This window comes from Protomyctophum parallelum (assembly GCF_964188405.1).
Source record: "Protomyctophum parallelum genome assembly, chromosome: 8".
In the NCBI taxonomy this organism is placed as follows: Eukaryota; Metazoa; Chordata; class Actinopteri; order Myctophiformes; family Myctophidae; genus Protomyctophum; species Protomyctophum parallelum.
The window spans coordinates 678,366-700,233 of record NC_139703.1 but is presented as its reverse complement, the minus strand read 5'-3'; the positions used below and the strand labels follow the sequence as shown (position 1 = coordinate 700,233).

Here is a 21,868-nt window from a genome sequence, read left to right as displayed (position 1 = left end):
TGCTCGTATGTACATCACCTAATCAACATGAGTTAGACTTTAATATAATAGTGTTTTATATCACCATTACATCACCTAATCAACATGAGTTAGACTTTAATATATTAGTGTTTTATATCACCATTACATCACCTAATCAACATGAGTTAGACTTTAATATAATAGTGTTTTATATCACCATTACATCACCTAATCAACATGAGTTAGACTTTAATATATTAGTGTTTTATATCACCATTACATCACCTAATCAACATGAGTTAGACTTTAATATAATAGTGTTTTATATCACCATTACATCACCTAATCAACATGAGTTAGACTTTAATATATTAGTGTTTTATATCACCATTACATCACCATATTACATGAGGTAGACTTTAATATATTAGTGTTTTATATCACCATTACATCACCTAATCAACATGAGGTAGACTTTAATATAATAGTGTTTTATATCACCATTACATCACCATATGAACATGAGTTAGACTTTAATATAATAGTGTTTTATATCACCATTACATCACCATATCAACATGAGTTAGACTTTAATATATTAGTGTTTTATATCACCATTACATCACCTAATCAACATGAGTTAGACTTTAATATAATAGTGTTTTATATCACCATTACATCACCTAATCAACATGAGGTAGACTTTAATATATTAGTGTTTTATATCACCATTACATCACCTAATCAACATGAGTTAGACTTTAATATAATAGTGTTTTATATCACCATTACATCACCTAATCAACATGAGTTAGACTTTAATATATTAGTGTTTTATATCACCATTGCATCACCTAATCAACATGAGTTAGACTTTAATATAATAGTGTTTTATATCACCATTACATCACCTAATCAACATGAGTTAGACTTTAATATATTAGTGTTTTATATCACCATTACATCACCTAATCAACATGAGTTAGACTTTAATATAATAGTGTTTTATATCACCATTACATCACCTAATCAACATGAGTTAGACTTTAATATATTAGTGTTTTATATCACCATTACATCACCATATCAACATGAGGTAGACTTTAATATAATAGTGTTTTATATCACCATTACATCACCTAATCAACATGAGTTAGACTTTAATATATTAGTGTTTTATATCACCATTACATCACCTAATCAACATGAGTTAGACTTTAATATAATAGTGTTTTATATCACCATTACATCACCTAATCAACATGAGTTAGACTTTAATATAATAGTGTTTTATATCACCATTACATCACCTAATCAACATGAGTTAGACTTTAATATATTAGTGTTTTATATCACCATTACATCACCTAATCAACATGAGTTAGACTTTAATATAATAGTGTTTTATATCACCATTACATCACCTAATCAACATGAGTTAGACTTTAATATATTAGTGTTTTATATCACCATTACATCACCATATCAACATGAGGTAGACTTTAATATAATAGTGTTTTATATCACCATTACATCACCTAATCAACATGAGTTAGACTTTAATATAATAGTGTTTTATATCACCATTACATCACCTAATTAACATGAGTTAGACTTTAATATATTAGTGTTTTATATCACCATTACATCACCTAATCAACATGAGTTAGACTTTAATATATTAGTGTTTTATATCACTATTACATCACCTAATCAACATGAGTTAGACTTTAATATAATAGTGTTTTATATCACCATTACATCACCTAACCAACATGAGTTAGACTTTAATATAATAGTGTTTTATATCACCATTACATCACCTAATCAACATGAGTTAGACTTTAATATAATAGTGTTTTATATCACCATTACATCACCTAATCAACATGAGTTAGACTTTAATATATTAGTGTTTTATATCACCATTACATCACCTAATCAACATGAGTTAGACTTTAATATATTAGTGTTTTATATCACCATTACATCACCTAATCAACATGAGGTAGACTTTAATATATTAGTGTTTTATATCACCATTACATCACCATATCAACATGAGTTGTACTTTAATATATTAGTGTTTTATATCACGATTACATCACCTAATCAACATGAGTTAGACTTTAATATATTAGTGTTTTATATCACCATTACATCACCTAATCAACATGAGTTAGACTTTAATATATTAGTGTTTTATATCACCATTACATCACCTAATCAACATGAGTTAGACTTTAATATATTAGTGTTTTATATCACCATTACATCACCATATTACATGAGGTAGACTTTAATATATTAGTGTTTTATATCACCATTACATCACCATATCAACATGAGTTGTACTTTAATATATTAGTGTTTTATATCACGATTACATCACCTAATCAACATGAGTTAGACTTTAATATATTAGTGTTTTATATCACCATTACATCACCTAATCAACATGAGTTAGACTTTAATATATTAGTGTTTTATATCACCATTACATCACCTAATCAACATGAGTTAGACTTTAATATATTAGTGTTTTATATCACCATTACATCACCTAATCAACATGAGTTAGACTTTAATATATTAGTGTTTTATATCACCATTACATCACCTAATCAACATGAGGTAGACTTTAATATATTAGTGTTTTATATCACCATTACATCACCTAATCAACATGAGTTAGACTTTAATATATTAGTGTTTTATATCACCATTACATCACCTAATCAACATGAGTTAGACTTTAATATATTAGTGTTTTATATCACCATTACATCACCTAATCAACATGAGTTAGACTTTAATATAATAGTGTTTTATATCACCATTACATCACCTAATCAACATGAGTTAGACTTTAATATATTAGTGTTTTATATCACCATTACATCACCATATCAACATGAGGTAGACTTTAATATAATAGTGTTTTATATCACCATTACATCACCTAATCAACATGAGTTAGACTTTAATATATTAGTGTTTTATATCACCATTACATCACCTAATCAACATGAGTTAGACTTTAATATAATAGTGTTTTATATCACCATTACATCACCTAATCAACATGAGTTAGACTTTAATATAATAGTGTTTTATATCACCATTACATCACCTAATCAACATGAGTTAGACTTTAATATATTAGTGTTTTATATCACCATTACATCACCTAATCAACATGAGTTAGACTTTAATATAATAGTGTTTTATATCACCATTACATCACCTAATCAACATGAGTTAGACTTTAATATATTAGTGTTTTATATCACCATTACATCACCATATCAACATGAGGTAGACTTTAATATAATAGTGTTTTATATCACCATTACATCACCTAATCAACATGAGTTAGACTTTAATATAATAGTGTTTTATATCACCATTACATCACCTAATCAACATGAGTTAGACTTTAATATATTAGTGTTTTATATCACCATTACATCACCTAATCAACATGAGTTAGACTTTAATATATTAGTGTTTTATATCACCATTACATCACCTAATCAACATGAGTTAGACTTTAATATAATAGTGTTTTATATCACCATTACATCACCTAATCAACATGAGTTAGACTTTAATATATTAGTGTTTTATATCACCATTACATCACCTAATCAACATGAGTTAGACTTTAATATAATAGTGTTTTATATCACCATTACATCACCTAATCAACATGAGTTAGACTTTAATATAATAGTGTTTTATATCACCATTACATCACCTAATCAACATGAGTTAGACTTTAATATATTAGTGTTTTATATCACCATTACATCACCTAATCAACATGAGTTAGACTTTAATATATTAGTGTTTTATATCACGATTACATTACCTAATCAACATGAGTTAGACTTTAATATATTAGTGTTTTATATCACCATTACATCACCTAATCAACATGAGTTAGACTTTAATATATTAGTGTTTTATATCACCATTACATCACCTAATCAACATGAGTTAGACTTTAATATATTAGTGTTTTATATCACCATTACATCACCTAATCAACATGAGTTAGACTTTAATATATTAGTGTTTTATATCACCATTACATCACCTAATCAACATGAGTTAGACTTTAATATATTAGTGTTTTATATCACCATTACATCACCTAATCAACATGAGGTAGACTTTAATATATTAGTGTTTTATATCACCATTACATCACCTAATCAACATGAGTTAGACTTTAATATATTAGTGTTTTATATCACCATTACATCACCTAATCAACATGAGTTATACTTTAATATATTAGTGTTTTATATCACCATTACATCACCTAATCAACATGAGTTAGACTTTAATATATTAGTGTTTTATATCACGATTACATCACCTAATCAACATGAGTTAGACTTTAATATATTAGTGTTTTACATCACCATTACATCACCTAATAAACATGAGTTAGACTTTAATATATTAGTGTTTTACATCACCATTACATCACCTAATAAACATGAGTTAGACTTTAATATATTAGTGTTTTATATCACCATTACATCACCTAATCAACATGAGTTAGACTTTAATATATTAGTGTTTTACATCACCATTACATCACCATATCAACATGAATTAGACTTTAATATATTAGTGTTTTATATCACCATTACATCACCATATCAACATGAGTTATACTTTAATACATTACCGCCCCTCACTTCACACGGGTGTGATTGTTTTGTTTTAAATCATTTCTATTGTAACTGTTAGATAGAAACTGATTCTGACGTTTGTTTGCATTAGAGCCACATCAAACAGAGTCCCTGTTTGTATTAAAGCTAACCCTACGACACAGTCTAGACCAGGGTTTTTTGGCTGGGGACCCCCTGGGGACCCCCCGGGGACCCCCAGAAATGCTTTGGCCGTGTCTCGTGGGGTTCCATGCAGCTAAATGTTGGAGAGTTGGTAACCAAAGACAGACAGACAGACAGACAGACAGACAGACAGACAGACAGACAGACAGACAGACAGACAGACAGACAGACTATTAGATTTCTCTGGTCTGATTATTATTATTTGATTAATGATTATTTGTATTGTGGAGAAAACATCGGGAATGTTTTTACAGTATATATATACATACTGTGACGGCCCGAAATGGTCCCCGAGCCGTCTGTTCGTGACACCTGTCTGTCACTCACCCCCCCCCCCTGGGAACCGCCTATTCTAAACTGCCCCGTTGTTTGCGCCGGTGCGGAGCCTGACAGAGAGACAGTGTGTGTGTGTGTGTGTGTGTGTGTGTGTGTGTGTGTGTGTGTGTGTGCGCGTGTGTGTGTGTGTGTGTGTGTGTGTGTGTGTGTGTGTGTGTGTGTGTGTGAGAGAGAGAGAGAGAGAGAGAGAGAGAGAGAGAGAGAGAGGGATAGAGAGAGGACTGAACTGAACGAGGAAGTTAGCCCCTCCATTCGAGTGTGTTCCGCGTGTCGTTTTGCTCCGTAACGTGGCGTAGCCTCGGGCGTTGATCGAACCTGCAGAGCTACAAACAACCGTTCCAACGAACGACAATAAACGACCAACTAAACTACAATGATCCCCGCATCGATCTTGACCTGCCCCTGTCACCTAGCTGTCACCTAGCCCTCCAAGCAGAACCCAATGGTACTGAAGTTTCTGACTTTTTGACGACACAGACCATTGGGTCCTGTTCCAGCAGTATCCTGCCACCTGGTAGGCGGCCATACATAAAACATAAACAACGTGTTTACGGCCTGTCTGCGCTCTTTGACGTCATTTTTTCGTGTGAGGGCTTCTGAATATGTGAAGTATAAGTACCCATACATGCCGCTGCGAATATCTCCTGTGGCGCGGAAGCCGTTAAGTACTTTGTTTGACCGATTTGGTCGCTTTGATTCTTCTCTTCCTTCCTTGTTTATTGACACCTCATTTGGCTAGCTAGTGGCGCTATAGCTATGACAGATCAGAGGCAGGGACGTAGCCGGCACAAGCCAACCGCACACCGGGAGGCGGTACAATAAACGGTAAACAAACAAGAAGAAATAAAGCGACCAATTCGGTCAAACAAAGATTAAAAATACTTAACGGCTTCTGCGCCACAGGAGATATTCGCAGCGGTTTGTATAGGTACTTATAGTTCACGAATTCAGAATAACTTAAACTAAAAAAGGCCGTCAGACGCCGCAGATACGATCTTAGAGAGAATATTTATGTCCGCGTTCCAGAATTCCCATACGAAAATATAGTTATGAGCAGGGACCCTACATAAAACTCATCCAAATTTCAGAAAAGCTTTATGGAGGGTCCCGAAAGGGGCTAGCTGTCACCTATCACACACGGAGCTGTGGTATTTCCCCCCTTCATTACTTCAAGCCTGTTTTGTTTGTTATTTTGTTGTTTTGGAGACTATTAAACTAAAGAGCCGCTCTGCTCGGACAGACGGACTATAGGCTATTCTTTCATTTACTAACATTCACGTTGCGTCTGCGCTGCGTGGATCTGGAACAATATCAACAGTTATTTATTTATGAACCGTTTGCACTAAACTGCAAACAGTTGACATATAAATCATGGTTTGAGAGTGAAGGTTACGTGTGTAACCTAGCCGCAATTTGCAACCGTTTGCAGTTTAGTGCGCAGTTCATAAATAAATAAATAACTGTTGATATTGTTCCAGATCTGGAACTAGTTGCAATTTGGTTTATTTACAAACATTTCAGACTGGTGCTTTTTTTGTGAACTGTGATGAACCGAAGTATTGCTGTTGATTGAAAGCTCAATATAATTCTTGAGAGTTGACAAAGTGTTTGTGGTGTTTTATTCTTGGTGTAAGTTTTTACATTTCAATATGTAAGTCCTGTGTAGCCGCAATTTGCAACTCTAGATTTTTTTATAATGGGATGAATCTAGAGTTGCAACAAGCTCCATCCACTTCCTATTCATCATTTTTGGTTTGTGATCTGCTTGTCTTAAATGACGTTAAACTCACCAACATTGCAGCTGCAGTCCAAGCTTGAATTATCCTCTTTCAATCTGCCGAGCCACCGTAGAGATGTTATGAGCTACTTTTTGTCAAGACATCCTCTGCAAGTGATTATTTTTCTAAGTGCTGGAGTTTGGAAGCACTCGTCGTACGTCACTGAACGGCCCTGCGTTCAACCTGTTTCGAATTTGCACATAATGCAGGAGGCAGCAGCGCGACCCGTTAACAGAAACGAGTGCTTCACAGGAGATATTCGCAGCGGTATTTATAGGTACTTATAGTTCACACATTCAGAAGCCCTCAAAGGAACAAAAGCCCTCAAAGAGCGCAGAAGGACGTATCCGAAGGTATTCATGTTTATTTATGTGTGCGTACCCGGTGGCAGGGTGGAGGTGGAATACGACCCCATGCTATCTGGGTCTCAAAAATGTCAGAAACTTCAGTAGCATTGGGTTCTGACTTGTAGGGCTATGGTTGACCCAGATGAGGAAGAACTCATACTAAAGGAAAAAAAACATTCTCTGTTAGGCTAGATCTACCTGGCACCCCTAAGACAATTAACCATTTAACTGTGTAAACCGTTACAGTATAGGCATAGGTATAATACATACATACATACATAATAGTATAATGGTATAATATACCATGTATTATATTATAATACATACATATGATAGTATAATGGTATTTAATACATACATATGATAGTATAATGGTATATAATACAAACATAATTATGATAGTATAATGCAATTACAATGTATTTATTGTAATTGCTTTTTTATCTCATTTCTTGTCCCTTGGCGCACACCGTAGTTTGCCTCGGCAGAGGAAAATGATTTCCATGCTGCAGGGGGTGTTAGAGAGCTCCGTTGCAAACAATAAATATACTTTTGGGGTTTTATATGAATTATTTCCACTCTTTGTTACACAGATTTGTGTACTGTATGTGTACATCTTTGTGTTTTTCCGTGTTTTTGTCATGTTTTTGGCCTAAATTTAACTAAATCAATGGCCAATGAAGGGCCGGCCCCAGGAGCCCTTTTCAGGGCGTCAAACCTAGTGCTGCGCGGTCGAATTTCCCAGAAGGGCCCCTGAGAGCCAAGGGCCCCTGGGCCACGGCCCCACTGGCCCAATGGCTAATTTGTCCCTGGGAGTGAGTCTGAAGGTCTGACTGCAATGGGAAGTTCATTCCATAGTTTAGATTGGGAGTGAGTCTGTAGTTCTGACTGCAATGGGAAGTTCATTCCATAGTTTAGATTGAGAGTGAGTCTGTAGTTCTGACTGCAATGGGAAGTTCATTCCATAGTTTAGATTGGGAGTGAGTCTGTAGTTCTGACTGCAATGGGAAGTTCATTCCATAGTTTAGATTGGGAGTGAGTCTGTAGTTCTGACTGCAATGGGAAGTTCATTCCATACTTTAGATTGGGAGTGAGTCTGTAGTTCTGACTGCAATGGGAAGTTCATTCCATAGTTTAGATTGGGAGTGAGTCTGTAGTTCTGACTGCAATGGGAAGTTCATTCCATAGTTTAGATTGGGAGTGAGTCTGTAGTTCTGACTGCAATGGGAAGTTCATTCCATAGTTTAGATTGGGAGTGAGTCTGTAGTTCTGACTGCAATGGGAAGTTCATTCCATAGTTTAGATTGGGAGTGAGTCTGTAGTTCTGTCTGCAATGGGAAGTTCATTCCATAGTTTAAATTGGGAGTGAGTCTGTAGTTCTGACTGCAATGGGAAGTTCATTCCATAGTTTAGATTGGGAGTGAGTCTGTAGTTCTGACTGCAATGGGAAGTTCATTCCATAGTTTAGATTGGGAGTGAGTCTGTAGTTCTGTCTGCAATGGGAAGTTCATTCCATAGTTTAGATTGGGAGTGAGTCTGTAGTTCTGACTGCAATGGGAAGTTCATTCCATAGTTTAGATTGGGAGTGAGTCTGTAGTTCTGACTGCAATGGGAAGTTCATTCCATAGTTTAGATTGAGAGTGAGTCTGTAGTTCTGACTGCAATGGGAAGTTCATTCCATAGTTTAGATTGGGAGTGAGTCTGTAGTTCTGACTGCAATGGGAAGTTCATTCCATAGTTTAGATTGAGAGTGAGTCTGTAGTTCTGACTGCAATGGGAAGTTCATTCCATAGTTTAGATTGGGAGTGAGTATGTCGTTCCAAAGGGAGAAGAGTTTGGGACGTGTGGGGCGTTGTTGTCCCGGCGTTTTTAGTGAGGGTACTTCCAGCTTCCCTGCGTTGGCTGATCAGAGTGCACGGGAGGGTTTAGGGTTCGATCATACTTGTAAGATATGGGGGAGCCATGCCTGGTATATAATACATATATAGTATATAAAATACATGATAGCATAATGTATATAAATACATGATAGCATAATGTATATAAATACATGACAGCATAATGTATATAAATACATGATAGCATAATGTATATAAATACATGATAGCATAATGTATATAAATACATGATAGCATAATGGTATATAGGTCAAGCATTTTATTATATATATTCATGCAGGAACAACTTGGGGGGGGGGGGGGGGGGCATCACATTCACATGACCATAATATCTAGGGGGGGGGGAGGACATCACATGATCATAATCTCTTTTTTCACAATAATAAAGGACCCCCAATGTGACATGCTTTATATCAGAGCACGGACCCCCATCTGACCACGTATTGATTTAATGATCATTAGGTCAGACCACTGTCTGTCTGTCTGTCTGTCTGTCTGTCTGTCTGTCTGTCTGTCTGTATACACTCTCACTAGCCTTATAGATTTAGACTCTAGAGTGTGTCTCAATAGGCTAGACTCTCACCTGTATTAAGGGTCCATTTGGTTCCGTCTAGTACTGAGGCTATATACCCCTCAGTACAGACCTGTAAGGGTCCATTTCGTTCCGTGTTTATAGTACAGACTGAGGCTATATACCCTGTAAGGGTTCATTTGGTTAATAGTACAGGCTGTCTTACCTTCCACCACCCCACACAGGAAGCGCTGTCTCTCCTCCATGCTGTCCATGATCCACACTCAGAGATAGCGAGGCGACGTGCCGCTCCTACCCGCCGTGGAGGCTCAGATCCTGGGCGAGACGGGATGCTTCATGCCGCCGCCTACTCTCTCTCTCTCTCTCTCTCTCTCTCTCTCTCTCTGTGTGTGTGGGTGTGTGTGTGTGTGTGTGTGTGTGTGTGTGTGTGTGTGTGTGTGTGTGTGTGTGTGTGTGTGGTCGCGTCGTGGAGCTCTATAGTTAGTATAGTAGACTGCCTGAGAAGCAGCACATGGGCGCCACTTGGTGGAATTGTTGGGCAGTGCAGGTACATACATCAGCTTGGATTGATTGGGTTTTGATCGATTGGACATTTTATTTCACACTACAGCATGTACAGTAGAATGGATACATTTCATTATATTTCACAGTATGTAGAATGGGTACATTTCATTATATTTAACAGTATGTAGAATGGGTACATTTCATTATATTTCACAGTATGTAGAATGGGTACATTTCATTATATTTCACAGTATGTAGAATGGGTACATTTCATTATATGTCACAGTATGTAGAATGGGTACATTTCATTATATTTCACAGTATGTAGAATGGGTACATTTCATTATATTTCACAGTATGTAGAATGGGTGCATTTCATTATATTTCACAGTATGTAGAATGGATACATTTCATTATATTTCACAGTATGTAGAATGGATACATTTCATTATATTTAACAGTATGTAGAATGGGTACATTTCATTATATTTCACAGTATGTAGAATGGGTACATTTCATTATATTTCACAGTATGCAGAATGGGTACATTTCATTGTATTTCACAGTATGCAGAATGGGTACATTTCATTATATTTCACAGTATGTAGAATGGGTACATTTCATTATATTTCACAGTATGCAGAATGGGTACATTTCATTATATTACACAGTATGTAGAATGGGTACATTTCATTATATGTCACAGTATGTAGAATGGATACATTTCATTATATTTCACAGTATGTAGAATGGATACATTTCATTATATTTCACAGTATGTAGAATGGATACATTTCATTATATTTCACAGTATGTAGAATGGATACATTTCATTATATTACACAGTATGTAGAATGGATACATTTCATTATATTTCACAGTATGTAGAATGGGTACATTTCATTATATTTCACAGTATGTAGAATGGATACATTTCATTATATTTCACAGTATGTAGAATGGATACATTTCATTATATTTCACAGTATGTAGAATGGGTACATTTCATTATATTTCACAGTATATAGAATGGATACATTTAATTATATTTCACAGTATGTAGAATGGATACATTCCATTATATTTCACAGTATGTAGAATGGGTACATTTCATTGTATTTCACAGTATGTAGAATGGGTACATTTCATTATTTCACAGTGTGTAGAATGGGTTTGTCTTTAGCGTGGTTTAATGTTTGTCTTTAGTGTGGTTTATCCGGTGCTTCGATGCGTACGCCGTGGTATTGATTTTGAGAGTGTGCGAGTTTGTAGAATCAGTGTCAGGTCTAAATTCTAAATGGATTAAAAGTTGTAAACCTCTTGGAGTCAAGTCACATATCACATGTGGTGCTTCCTAATCTGTTGCCTTTAGCCAGGGAAGATATAGCTGCTAATCCTCTGGGGAGAGAGACAGAGACAGAGACAGAGACAGAGAGAGAGAGAGAGAGAGAGAGAGACAGAGACAGACAGACAGAGACACAGAGACAGACAGACAGAGACACAGACAGACAGACAGACAGACAGAGACACAGGCAGACAGAGAGACAGACAGACAGACAGACAGACAGACAGACAGAGGGGAGGACAGAAGTGGGTCTACACTGTCTGACAATAGGATAATCAACCTCTCTGGCTTGGATTGTGTTTTTTCTTGATTCAAGAGAACCAGGTAAGATAATATACTGAAATAAAACCGTATATTTAACATACCATATACTTAAAGGGACATTTCACCGCTGTTAGAAACTGCAGTCACTCAATGTTAACAGTATTTGTAATAGATAACAGCAGCATAATTTGAAATGTGCACCAGAAAAACAATGACGTCTGTGTGTTTGACTGGATTGATGAATTGAATTCCTATAGTTCCTACAATGCCCATAATGCTTTGCTGCACCACCCCTCCTTGTGGAGAGGGGGGAGACGCTGTGTGGAGGTGTGTCTTGTAGTCCAGGAAGGAAGTGAGACCACGTCAGGGACGTAGCTGACCATTTGGTTGCCCTCACGGCCGCTCCTTATTAGCCGCAGAGAAAACTGTTATTATGAGGGTCGGCATGGCACTTTTTGGCACATTTTGTTGCCCCCTTAAGCGTGTTTCCCTACGCGCAGTGCGTATTGTTGCCCCCTTAAGCGTGTTGCCCTACGCGCAGTGCGTATTGTTGCCCCCCTTAATTAAGCGTGTTGCCCTACGCGCAGTGCGTATTGTTGCCCCCCTTAATTAAGCGTGTTGCCCTACGCGCAGTGCGTATTGTTGCCCCCCTTAAGCGTGTTGCCCTACGCACAGTGTACGGATATTATAACTTAGCCCTCCGCATGGGGGAGTTTACAGTTGGCTCAATGGTATTCCTACTCAACACAACCACACAATATTGCTAAACTGAATAAACAACGACTTGCTTTTGTCATTTATTTATAAACACACTCATACACAAACACACACACTCTAACTATACTGTGTACAGTTTAGACCGACCCGTGTCCACTCTAACGTGGTTGATTGTGCATTTATTTGAGCTCCAGTAGCAATAGCAGCAGTATAGTAGTAGCAGCGGTATTAGTAGTAGGTAATATACTGAAAACACAAAACACAAAAGAAAACACTATAAACATCGGGCATAACAACAACTGTGTAACAATAATAAATGAGTAAAATATAATAGTAATTATGTCAACAAGTATAATCATGGACATTAAACTCCGTACTCACACACTGGACCGTCCACTCTGTAAACTTAATCCGACTGATCACAGCCAGCTCGCGAATGCGCATTGATGCCCCCTCGACTATTATACCCTTCGAATGTTACTCAAATAAACACAGGTCAAATAAGAACCACAGCCGACACACGCTTGCGTTCTTAGTCAAACAAATACTATTAAACATAAAGATATGTACACAAAATGATCCTATTATATTAATGCTACAATAAGAATGTACACATTGTTCAAAATTAAGTACGAGACCTCATCTCAACCACAAGAGGTCATCGTCCACCCATAATTAACCAAACACACAGTGCGTATTGTTGCCCCCTTAAGCGTGTTGCCCTACGCGCAGTGCGTATTGTTGCCCCCTTAAGCGTGTTGCCCTACACTCAGTGCGTATTGTTGCCCCCTTAACACATTGAATGCTAAGCTTTGAAATTTTCTCAGGATTGCTGGTGCTAAGCGATTAACATTGGACTTTTGAACTTTTTAGGGGGCCACAGCGAGGGGCCTCTTATAGCGAGAATCACATCGCATAAATCAAAAGAAAGCCAAACATGTCCACTTCAATTCTGGAGATATTGACCTTTTTCTAACACCTGCTTTTGAAGGCACGCTGCTCGCTTGAAAAAACAGCAGAGATATGGAAGGTTGAAGTTGACAGACATTTCAGTTCAGTTTTTTCAGACCGACAGACCGATATAAATATGAGCACAAATACTATCCTATACATACCATACACCGAATGAAAGCCCTGAATGTCTACTTTTAGGAGGAAAACAGTGCACATTGTACACATATACAGTTTGACAGTAATTGGTCATTGAATTCAGCTTGTGCCCACCAGAGATAACTAAGACTAAGACATGGACCTGAACTGCTCAATATTCACAAAATAAGGCCTATAGCGACATATACATACTATATACCGTATGAAACATAAGACTCTCTGCTTTCATAAGAAAAATACTTCTACTGTAATAATATATATATTGTTGACCACATGTCATGAGAAGTTTTTGGTGTTGGTCAACAGGTTGGCCATGATGTTGGCCATTAATAACATTTTCAACGACAATATTTTCTGCACAGCATGTCCAATGAACGGTCGAGGGCCTCCTCTGTCACCTCTGTGGCCTCGGTGACCTCTGTGGCCTCGGTGACCTCTGTGGCCTCGGTGACTTCTGTGGCCTCGGTCACTAGTGCAGCCGCAGACGATGGTTCTACAGCCTCTGCAGATGGGTAAGAATACATCCTACTATAAGTTTGTGTGTGTGTGTGTGTGTGTGTGTGTGTGTGTGTGTGTGTGTGTGTGTGTGTGTGTGTGTGTGTGTGTGTGTGTGTGTGTGTGTGTGTGTGTGTGTGTGTGTGTGTACGGTTTTAATTTACGTAAGTCGAGAACCGTTCGCCCCACCGACTTCAAATTCGACACACACGTTCCACACCCCCGCAGGGAGGGCAGTGCCCTGCCTCGAGTCCACGGTTCTCCAGAAGGCTCTGGTCAGGCTCTGCCAGTGGGCCTAATGAGGTCAAGTCCCCTCACCTGTGTAATTTCCAGCCTCTGCCTCAGCCAATTGATTGCCATGGCAACCCCACACCTGACAATTGATTACTTAACCAGTCCACTTTTCACAGTCAGTTTGCACTCTTCAGACACAGACAGACAGACAGATACAGAGATCTCCATGTGGGACACAGACAGAATGGTTAACCCACTGAGGAGAGAGAGAGAGAGGGGTGAGAGACATAGGACAGAATTGGACAAATATGACTAGTTGTTCTGTTATTGTCCATCTACAGCTCTAGGTGTTCTTTAATTGTCTATAATCTACAGAGCCCAGAGGCCAAAGAAATCCTCCAAGAAGGGAAAGAAAGACGCCGAGAAAATGACCAAAGTTTACAACACTGTCCTGAATAGTGTGTTTGGAGCTGTAAGTACTATTAATACTACTACTACTAATACTAATAATACTACAACTCTGTCCTGAACAGTGTGTTTGGAGCTGTAAGTACTATTAATACTACTACTACTAATACTAATACTAATACTAATACTAATACTAATACTAATACTAATACTAATACTAGGGTACTAATAACTAAACTGTGTGCTTGCGTGTGTGCGTCTACGCTAGTCATTTGAACACCTTTGGTATTGTCTCTCTGTAGGAAAGAGAACTGACAGTAAAGTATTATCATAATGATCATATTGTTGTATTGTCTCTCTGTAGGAAAGAGAACTGACGGTAAAGTATCATAATGATCATATTGTTGTATTGTCTCTCTGTAGGAAAGAGAACTGACGGTAAAGTATCATAATGATCATATTGTTGTATTGTCTCTCTGTATAGGAAAGAGAACTGACGGTAAAGTATCATAATGATCATATTGTTGTATTGTCTCTCTGTAGGAAAGAGAACTGACAGTAAAGTATTATAATGATCATATTGTTGTATTGTCTCTCTGTAGGAAAGAGAACTGACAGTAAAGTATTATCATAATGATCATATTGTTGTATTGTCTCTCTGTAGGAAAGAGAACTGACAGTAAAGTATTATATCATAATGATCATATTGTTGTATTGTCTCTCTGTAGGAAAGAGAACTGACGGTAAAGTATCATAATGATCATATTGTTGTATTGTCTCTCTGTAGGAAAGAGAACTGACAGTAAAGTATTATAATGATCATATTGTTGTATTGTCTCTCTGTAGGAAAGAGAACTGACAGTAAAGTATTATCATAATGATCATATTGTTGTATTGTCTCTCTGTAGGAAAGAGAACTGACAGTAAAGTATTATATCATAATGATCATATTGTTGTATTGTCTCTCTGTAGGAAAGAGAACTGGCAGTAAAGTATCATAATTATCATATTGTTGTATTGTCTCTCTGTAGGAAAGAGAACTGACAGTAAAGTATTATCATAATGATCATATTGTTGTATTGTCTCTCTGTAGGAAAGAGAACTGACAGTAAAGTATCATAATGATCATATTGTTGTATTGTCTCTCTGTAGGAAAGAGAACTGACAGTAAAGTATTATCATAATGATCATATTGTTGTATTGTCTCTCTGTAGGAAAGAGAACTGACAGTAAAGTATTATCATAATGATCATATTGTTGTATTGTCTCTCTGTAGGAAAGAGAACTGGCTCAGGCTGAATTAGACGGTGAGTGTCGTCATGTTCAATATTTAAAGTCATAACTGAACTGTTTACTTAAATGTATTAACTGTTTAGCTGTTAGACCTGTTGTTAGAATCACCTGTTTAACTCATTCTGACCTGAGATCAGATTCATACGAGGTTTCCACTGGACACACACTGGTCTGATTAACCCATTCTGACCTGAGATCAGATTCTAAAAATGTCAGTCGTTCCTTCGATTTAAAAAAAATAGCAGATCACATGACACATCACACCATCATCACATGATGATGGTGTGATGTCATGTGATAAATAAATGGTAAATGGTGCATTTATATAGAGCGTCGCAGTCCCGCCCGCTACCAGGGCCCAGGAAATGTTTCCCTGTTTATTTGCCTCATAGACATTTCAAAAAGTATTTATTTAAAGACATTTTAAGCCTCGTACAAAGCCAACTGGAGTTGTGACAAATCATGACAACAAGCACAATTCTTTGGGCCGAACAAATAATTGGAAAGAAGAAAAAAAACGGCAGGTTACAACACTTTTTTTGTTTGTTTTTTTCTTCTTTGTAATGATTTGTTTGATCCAAAATATTGTGTTTGTTGTCATGAGTTGTCACAACTCGAGTTGCCTTTGTCCGCGGCGTAATACCGTCTTTAAAGAAATACTTTTTGAAATGTCTATGAGGAAAAAATGCATTGGAAATCATTTCCTGGGCCTGGCGTCGTCATGAAAGACAGAAGGCGCTTTACATAGATTGTGCATCAATTCACCCATTCACACACACACATCCATACACGACGGTGGAGGAAACCATGCAAGGCACCAACCAGCACAAACGCCGCTAAAAATCCGAAAAACGCGCTCGGTGTGTGGGGACCTTTACTCTGGGGGAGCCCCGGGTTCAAACTAGCAACCTTGCGGTTACCATCCTACCCCTGAGCCACCACCGCCGCCCCTGTGATGATGTCATGTGATGATGTGATGTCATGTGATGTTGTGATGTCATGTCTCTGTCACAGAGCTGGCCGAGGCCTTCAAGGAGTACTCCGTGGACGCGTACCTGAACTACAAAGACGTGGCCGAGTGCATGAGGAACATGGGATACATGCCCACGGAGATGGAGCTGCTGGAGATAGTTCAGCAGATCAAGATGAGGAGTGAGTTGACCTGTTCATATTACACTGACAACAAGAGGAGTGAGTTAACCTGTTGATATTAAACTAACAACAACAAGAGGAGTGAGCTGCTGGAGATAGTACAGCAGATCAAGATGAGGAGTGAGTTAATGTTTATATTAAACTAACAACAACAAGAGGAGTGAGCTGCTGGAGATAGTACAGCAGATCAAGATGAGGAGTGAGTTAATGTTTATATTAAACTAACAACAACAAGAGGAGTGAGCTGCTGGAGATAGTTCAGCAGATCAAGATGAGGAGTGAGTTAACCTGTTTATATTAAACTAACAACAACATGAGGAGTGAGTTTATAGATCTGTTATCATATAACCAACAACATGAGGAGTGAGTTTATAGATCTGTTATTATATAACAACATGAGGAGTGAGTTTATAGATCTGTTATTATATAACTAAACATGAGGAGTGAGTTTATAGATCTGTTATTATATAACTAAACATGAGGAGTGAGTTTATGGATCTGTTATTATATAACAACATGAGGAGTGAGTTTATAGATCTGTTATTATATAACTAACATGAGGAGTGAGTTTATAGATCTGTTATTATATAACTAAACATGAGGAGTGAGTTTATAGATATGTTATTATATAACTGAACATGAGGAGTGAGTTTATAGATCTGTTATGATATAGTGAGTTAATAGGGTTATCTAAAGGGTTTAATGAACTGAGCAACATGAGGTACAATGTCTGTATGCACAGACAGTAGCAGGCTGCCTGCACACATTCGTCCACCAGAGGGTGCTGTCGTGTATGTGTATACTACCATGTCACTCTGTCTGCAAGCAGTTCTTTTTTTTATGATTACTTTCACCCGCATTGTGCTGAATATAAGACGACTCTGATTATAATAATTATGATATATAATATATAATAATATAATATAAGACCACTCTGATTACAAGACGACCATTAGTCATGTTTCAAGACTTTTTCAAGATTATAAGAAAAAAACTTAGTCTTATATTCAGGCCAGTCAGGTATTTTCTTGTGTTGCTGTCTCTGTAACTAAACACCTGATTGGTCGGTGTCTCTGTAACTAAACGCCTGATTGGTTGGTGTCTCTGTAACTAAACACACCTGATTGGTTGGTGTCTCTGTAACATGCTGTGATTGGTCGGTGTCCACAGTGGGCGGCCTGATGGACCTCGATGACTGGATTGAGCTGATGGGGCCGAGGATGATGGGAGAGACGGCTGGGATGATGGGCCTCAAGGAGCTGGAGTCAGCCTTCCAACAGGTTAGACCTTTAACCTTTAACCTTTAGAACCTGACCCTAACCTGACCCTAACCTGACCCTAACCCTGGGATGGTGGGGCTGAAGGAGCTGGAGTCAGCCTTCTCTCTCTCTCTCTCTCTCTCTCTCTCTCTCTCTCTCTCTCTCTCCAGTTTGACACAGACGGAGATGGGAGGATCTCCATGGACGAGATGAAGGAAGCGGTTCGTTCTCTTCTGGGAGAGAAGCTGAAGAAAGGCGAGCTGGAGGAGACCATGAAGGAGCTGGACATCAACGCAGACGGAGACATCGACTTCGAGGGTGAGGAACGGATACTATGGCCCTCTATAGCCTAGAGCGCCCCCTAGAGACAGTAATATCACAGCAGATACTATAGTCCTCTATAGCCTAGAGCGCCCCCTAGAGATAGTAATATCACAGCAGATACTATAGTCCTCTATAGAGCGTCGCCAGAGATAGATTATGCATGTGTGTGTGTGGAATGAGATGTGTTTCTAGAGGTTAATTTAGACCGGTGGGAGGTGTATTATAATAATAATAATCTCTATATTATAATAGAGGTGGTTACCCAACTTCTTAGCCTGTGATTGAAAAGAATATATATATATACATATATATATATGTATAAATGCCAGTAATTTCTTGTTATATTTCAGTTATTTGTCATATAAGCCTAAAAGGCAATTCAATTTGTGTGACAAGAATTAATCGTCAACTGAAATTAAAGTGATAACGTGAAAGCTCTACTCATAATAAATGATATCCTCCTGTTGTCTTATTTAAATTAAATGAAAGTGTTAACGTGAAAGCTCTACTCATAATATATCCTCCTGTTGTCTTCTTAAACGTGATAAAGTGTTAACGTGAAAGCTCTACTCATAATATATCCTCCTGTTGTCTTCTTTAACGTGATAAAGTGTTAACGTGAAAGCTCTACTCATAATATATCCTCCTGTTGTCTTCTTAAACGTGATAAAGTGTTAACGTGAAAGCTCTACTCATAATATATCCTCCTGTTGTCTTCTTAAACGTGATAAAGTGTTAACGTGAAAGCTCTACTCATAATATATCCTCCTGTTGTCTTCTTTAACGTGATAGTGTTAACGTGAAAGCTCTACTCATAATATATCCTCCTGTTGTCTTTAACGTGATAGTGTTAACGTGAAAGCTCTACTCATAATATATCCTCCTGTTGTCTTTAACGTGATAGTGTTAACGTGAAAGCTCTACTCATATATCCTCCTGTTGTCTTCTTTTCAGAGTTCGTGATGATGCTGTCCATCCATTAGAGGCCCATCTACTGTACTGTTACTGTACCATTACTGTACCCTTACTATACCAATACTGTACCCTTACTGTACCATTACCGTGATGATGCTGTCCATCTGTTAGAGGCCCATCTACTGTACTGTTACTGTACCCTTACTGTACCCTTACTGTACCATTATCGTGATGATGATGTCCATCCGTTAGAGGCCCATCTACTGTACTGTTACTGTACCCTTACTGTACCATTACCGTGATGATGCTTAGAGGCCCATCTACTGTACTGTTACTGTACCATTACCGTGATGATGCTTAGAGGCCCATCTAGTGTACCATTACTGTACCATTACCGTGATGATGCCTTGGAGCAGAGGTTGGAAATCAGCTTGGAACGACAGGCTGCGATGCAAGGGACTTTATTGCGGGCAAAATTCGACACTGAAGATGAGAGAAAATAAAACTTTTTCTCTCGCCATAATCTGGAAACTCGGCTTAACCCATGGGCGAGAACATTATGTTATGCTTTAGCTATTGAAAAATAGCAGATCTACAAGCTCATAGCGCACCACCGAGTGGCGCGCTACGAGCTTGTAGGTCTGCTATTTTTGAAAAATAGAAGAACGACTGACATAGAAACATAGCTTTTTCAGAAAACTGTCAGGATGAAGAAGACATGTTTAGAATCTGATCTCAGGTCAGAATGGCTTAAAGATGGAAGGACAGCGGAAAGAAAGCACGTGCGTTTTTTCTATGATGTAAAGAGAAGTTTGTGGCGACGTGACTTATGTTGCTGCGGCTCGTGCACTCAGCACATCGAAATTTCGATTTTCTGCTGTTCACAGTTGTAAAAATGACAAATAAACCTATCTATCTATCTATGATGCTGTCCGTCCGTTAGAAGCCCATCTACTGTACTGTTACTGTACCATAATTACTGTACCTTACTGTACCCTTACTGTACCATTACCGTGACGATGCTGTCCATCCGTTAGAGGCCCATCTACTGTACCGTTACTGTACACATCGCTAATAATAATAACAACAATAATAATAATAACAATAATAATCACTGAATGAAATGAGGAATCTTAAGTCTTCCAGAAGTTAACTTTATTCCTAAAAACCTTTCTCTCATAAACGTGTGGCGATTGTTAAAACAAATGGAAATGATAAAAGTAATCAGAAGAGATTATGTCACCACTCACCAATATCATATAATCAAAACCATGGTGGCGTTATATCAGGTTCTCTGTATCCCTATAGAGACAGTTCAGTTATATCAGGTTTTCTGTATCTCTATAGAGACAGTTTCACAGATCTATCGATAGAAACCCCGTACGGTGCAGTTAGGGGAAAGGTCACATTTCATCACATTCTTGCCATTTTACACAGCTGGCAATTGTTACATTTTAAGGAAGTAAAGTGGTTTGTCTGTTCAAGTGCTACAACTCAACACCAGCGTTTGTAACGATCTCTACAAGTTCAACACTACTGGCAATTGAAACTATATATTATAATATCAAACTATATGTGCACACAATTCAGCAAAATGAATCCCCAACATGTCAGCAATACAGTAACTTGCAGAAATTAAAGTCACATTGCCAGACAAAATAACAAATGAGAAGAAATAAATAAACAAGCTCTCCCCGTTAAACGAAAGTCACATAAATAGGGATAAAATGATAAAACATGTCTTGCAAACTGGATTCAGTTCTTGTATCTGGAGTGGTTATTACGGATGTGGCTTCACACTGGATTCAGTTCTTGTATCTGTAGTGGTTATTACGGATGTGGCTTCACACTGGATTCAGTTCTTGTATCTGGAGTGGTTATTACGGATGTGGCTTCACACTGGATTCAGTTCTTGTATCTGGAGTGGTTATTACGGATGTGGCTTCACACTGGATTCAGTTCTTGTATCTGGAGTCGTTATTACGGATGTGGCTTCACACTGGATTCAGTTCTTGTATCTGGAGTGGTTATTACGGATGTGGCTTCACATCTGGATTCAGTTCTTGTATCTGGAGTGGTTATTATGGATGTGGCTTCACATCTGGATTCAGTTCTTGTATCTGGA

The 21,868-nt window shown here is 37.7% G+C and overlaps 2 protein-coding genes across 2 annotated transcripts in view; one reads left to right on the top strand and one right to left on the bottom strand.

The window, feature by feature from the left end:
* Positions 1–9,968, bottom strand: part of LOC310863751 (protein O-GlcNAcase) — a gene marked incomplete at both ends in the record, with an annotated part of 41,805 nt that extends 31,837 nt beyond the window's left edge. The window contains one exon of the mRNA XM_083772246.1: positions 9,929–9,968. Coding sequence (XP_083628372.1) covers positions 9,929–9,968 — 40 coding nt within the window. The remainder of the gene's footprint in view (positions 1–9,928) is intronic.
* Positions 9,969–14,026: 4,058 nt separating this feature from the next.
* On the top strand, positions 14,027–19,811 carry LOC310863750 (calcium-binding protein 2-like; the record flags this gene model as incomplete). Its single annotated transcript, XM_083772245.1, has 7 exons — positions 14,027–14,175; positions 14,768–14,864; positions 16,077–16,107; positions 17,108–17,245; positions 18,416–18,525; positions 18,675–18,822; positions 19,783–19,811. The coding sequence occupies 7 exons, from the start codon at positions 14,027–14,029 to the stop codon at positions 19,809–19,811; spliced, it is 702 nt and encodes a 233-aa protein (XP_083628371.1).
* Positions 19,812–21,868: the final 2,057 nt, after the last annotated feature.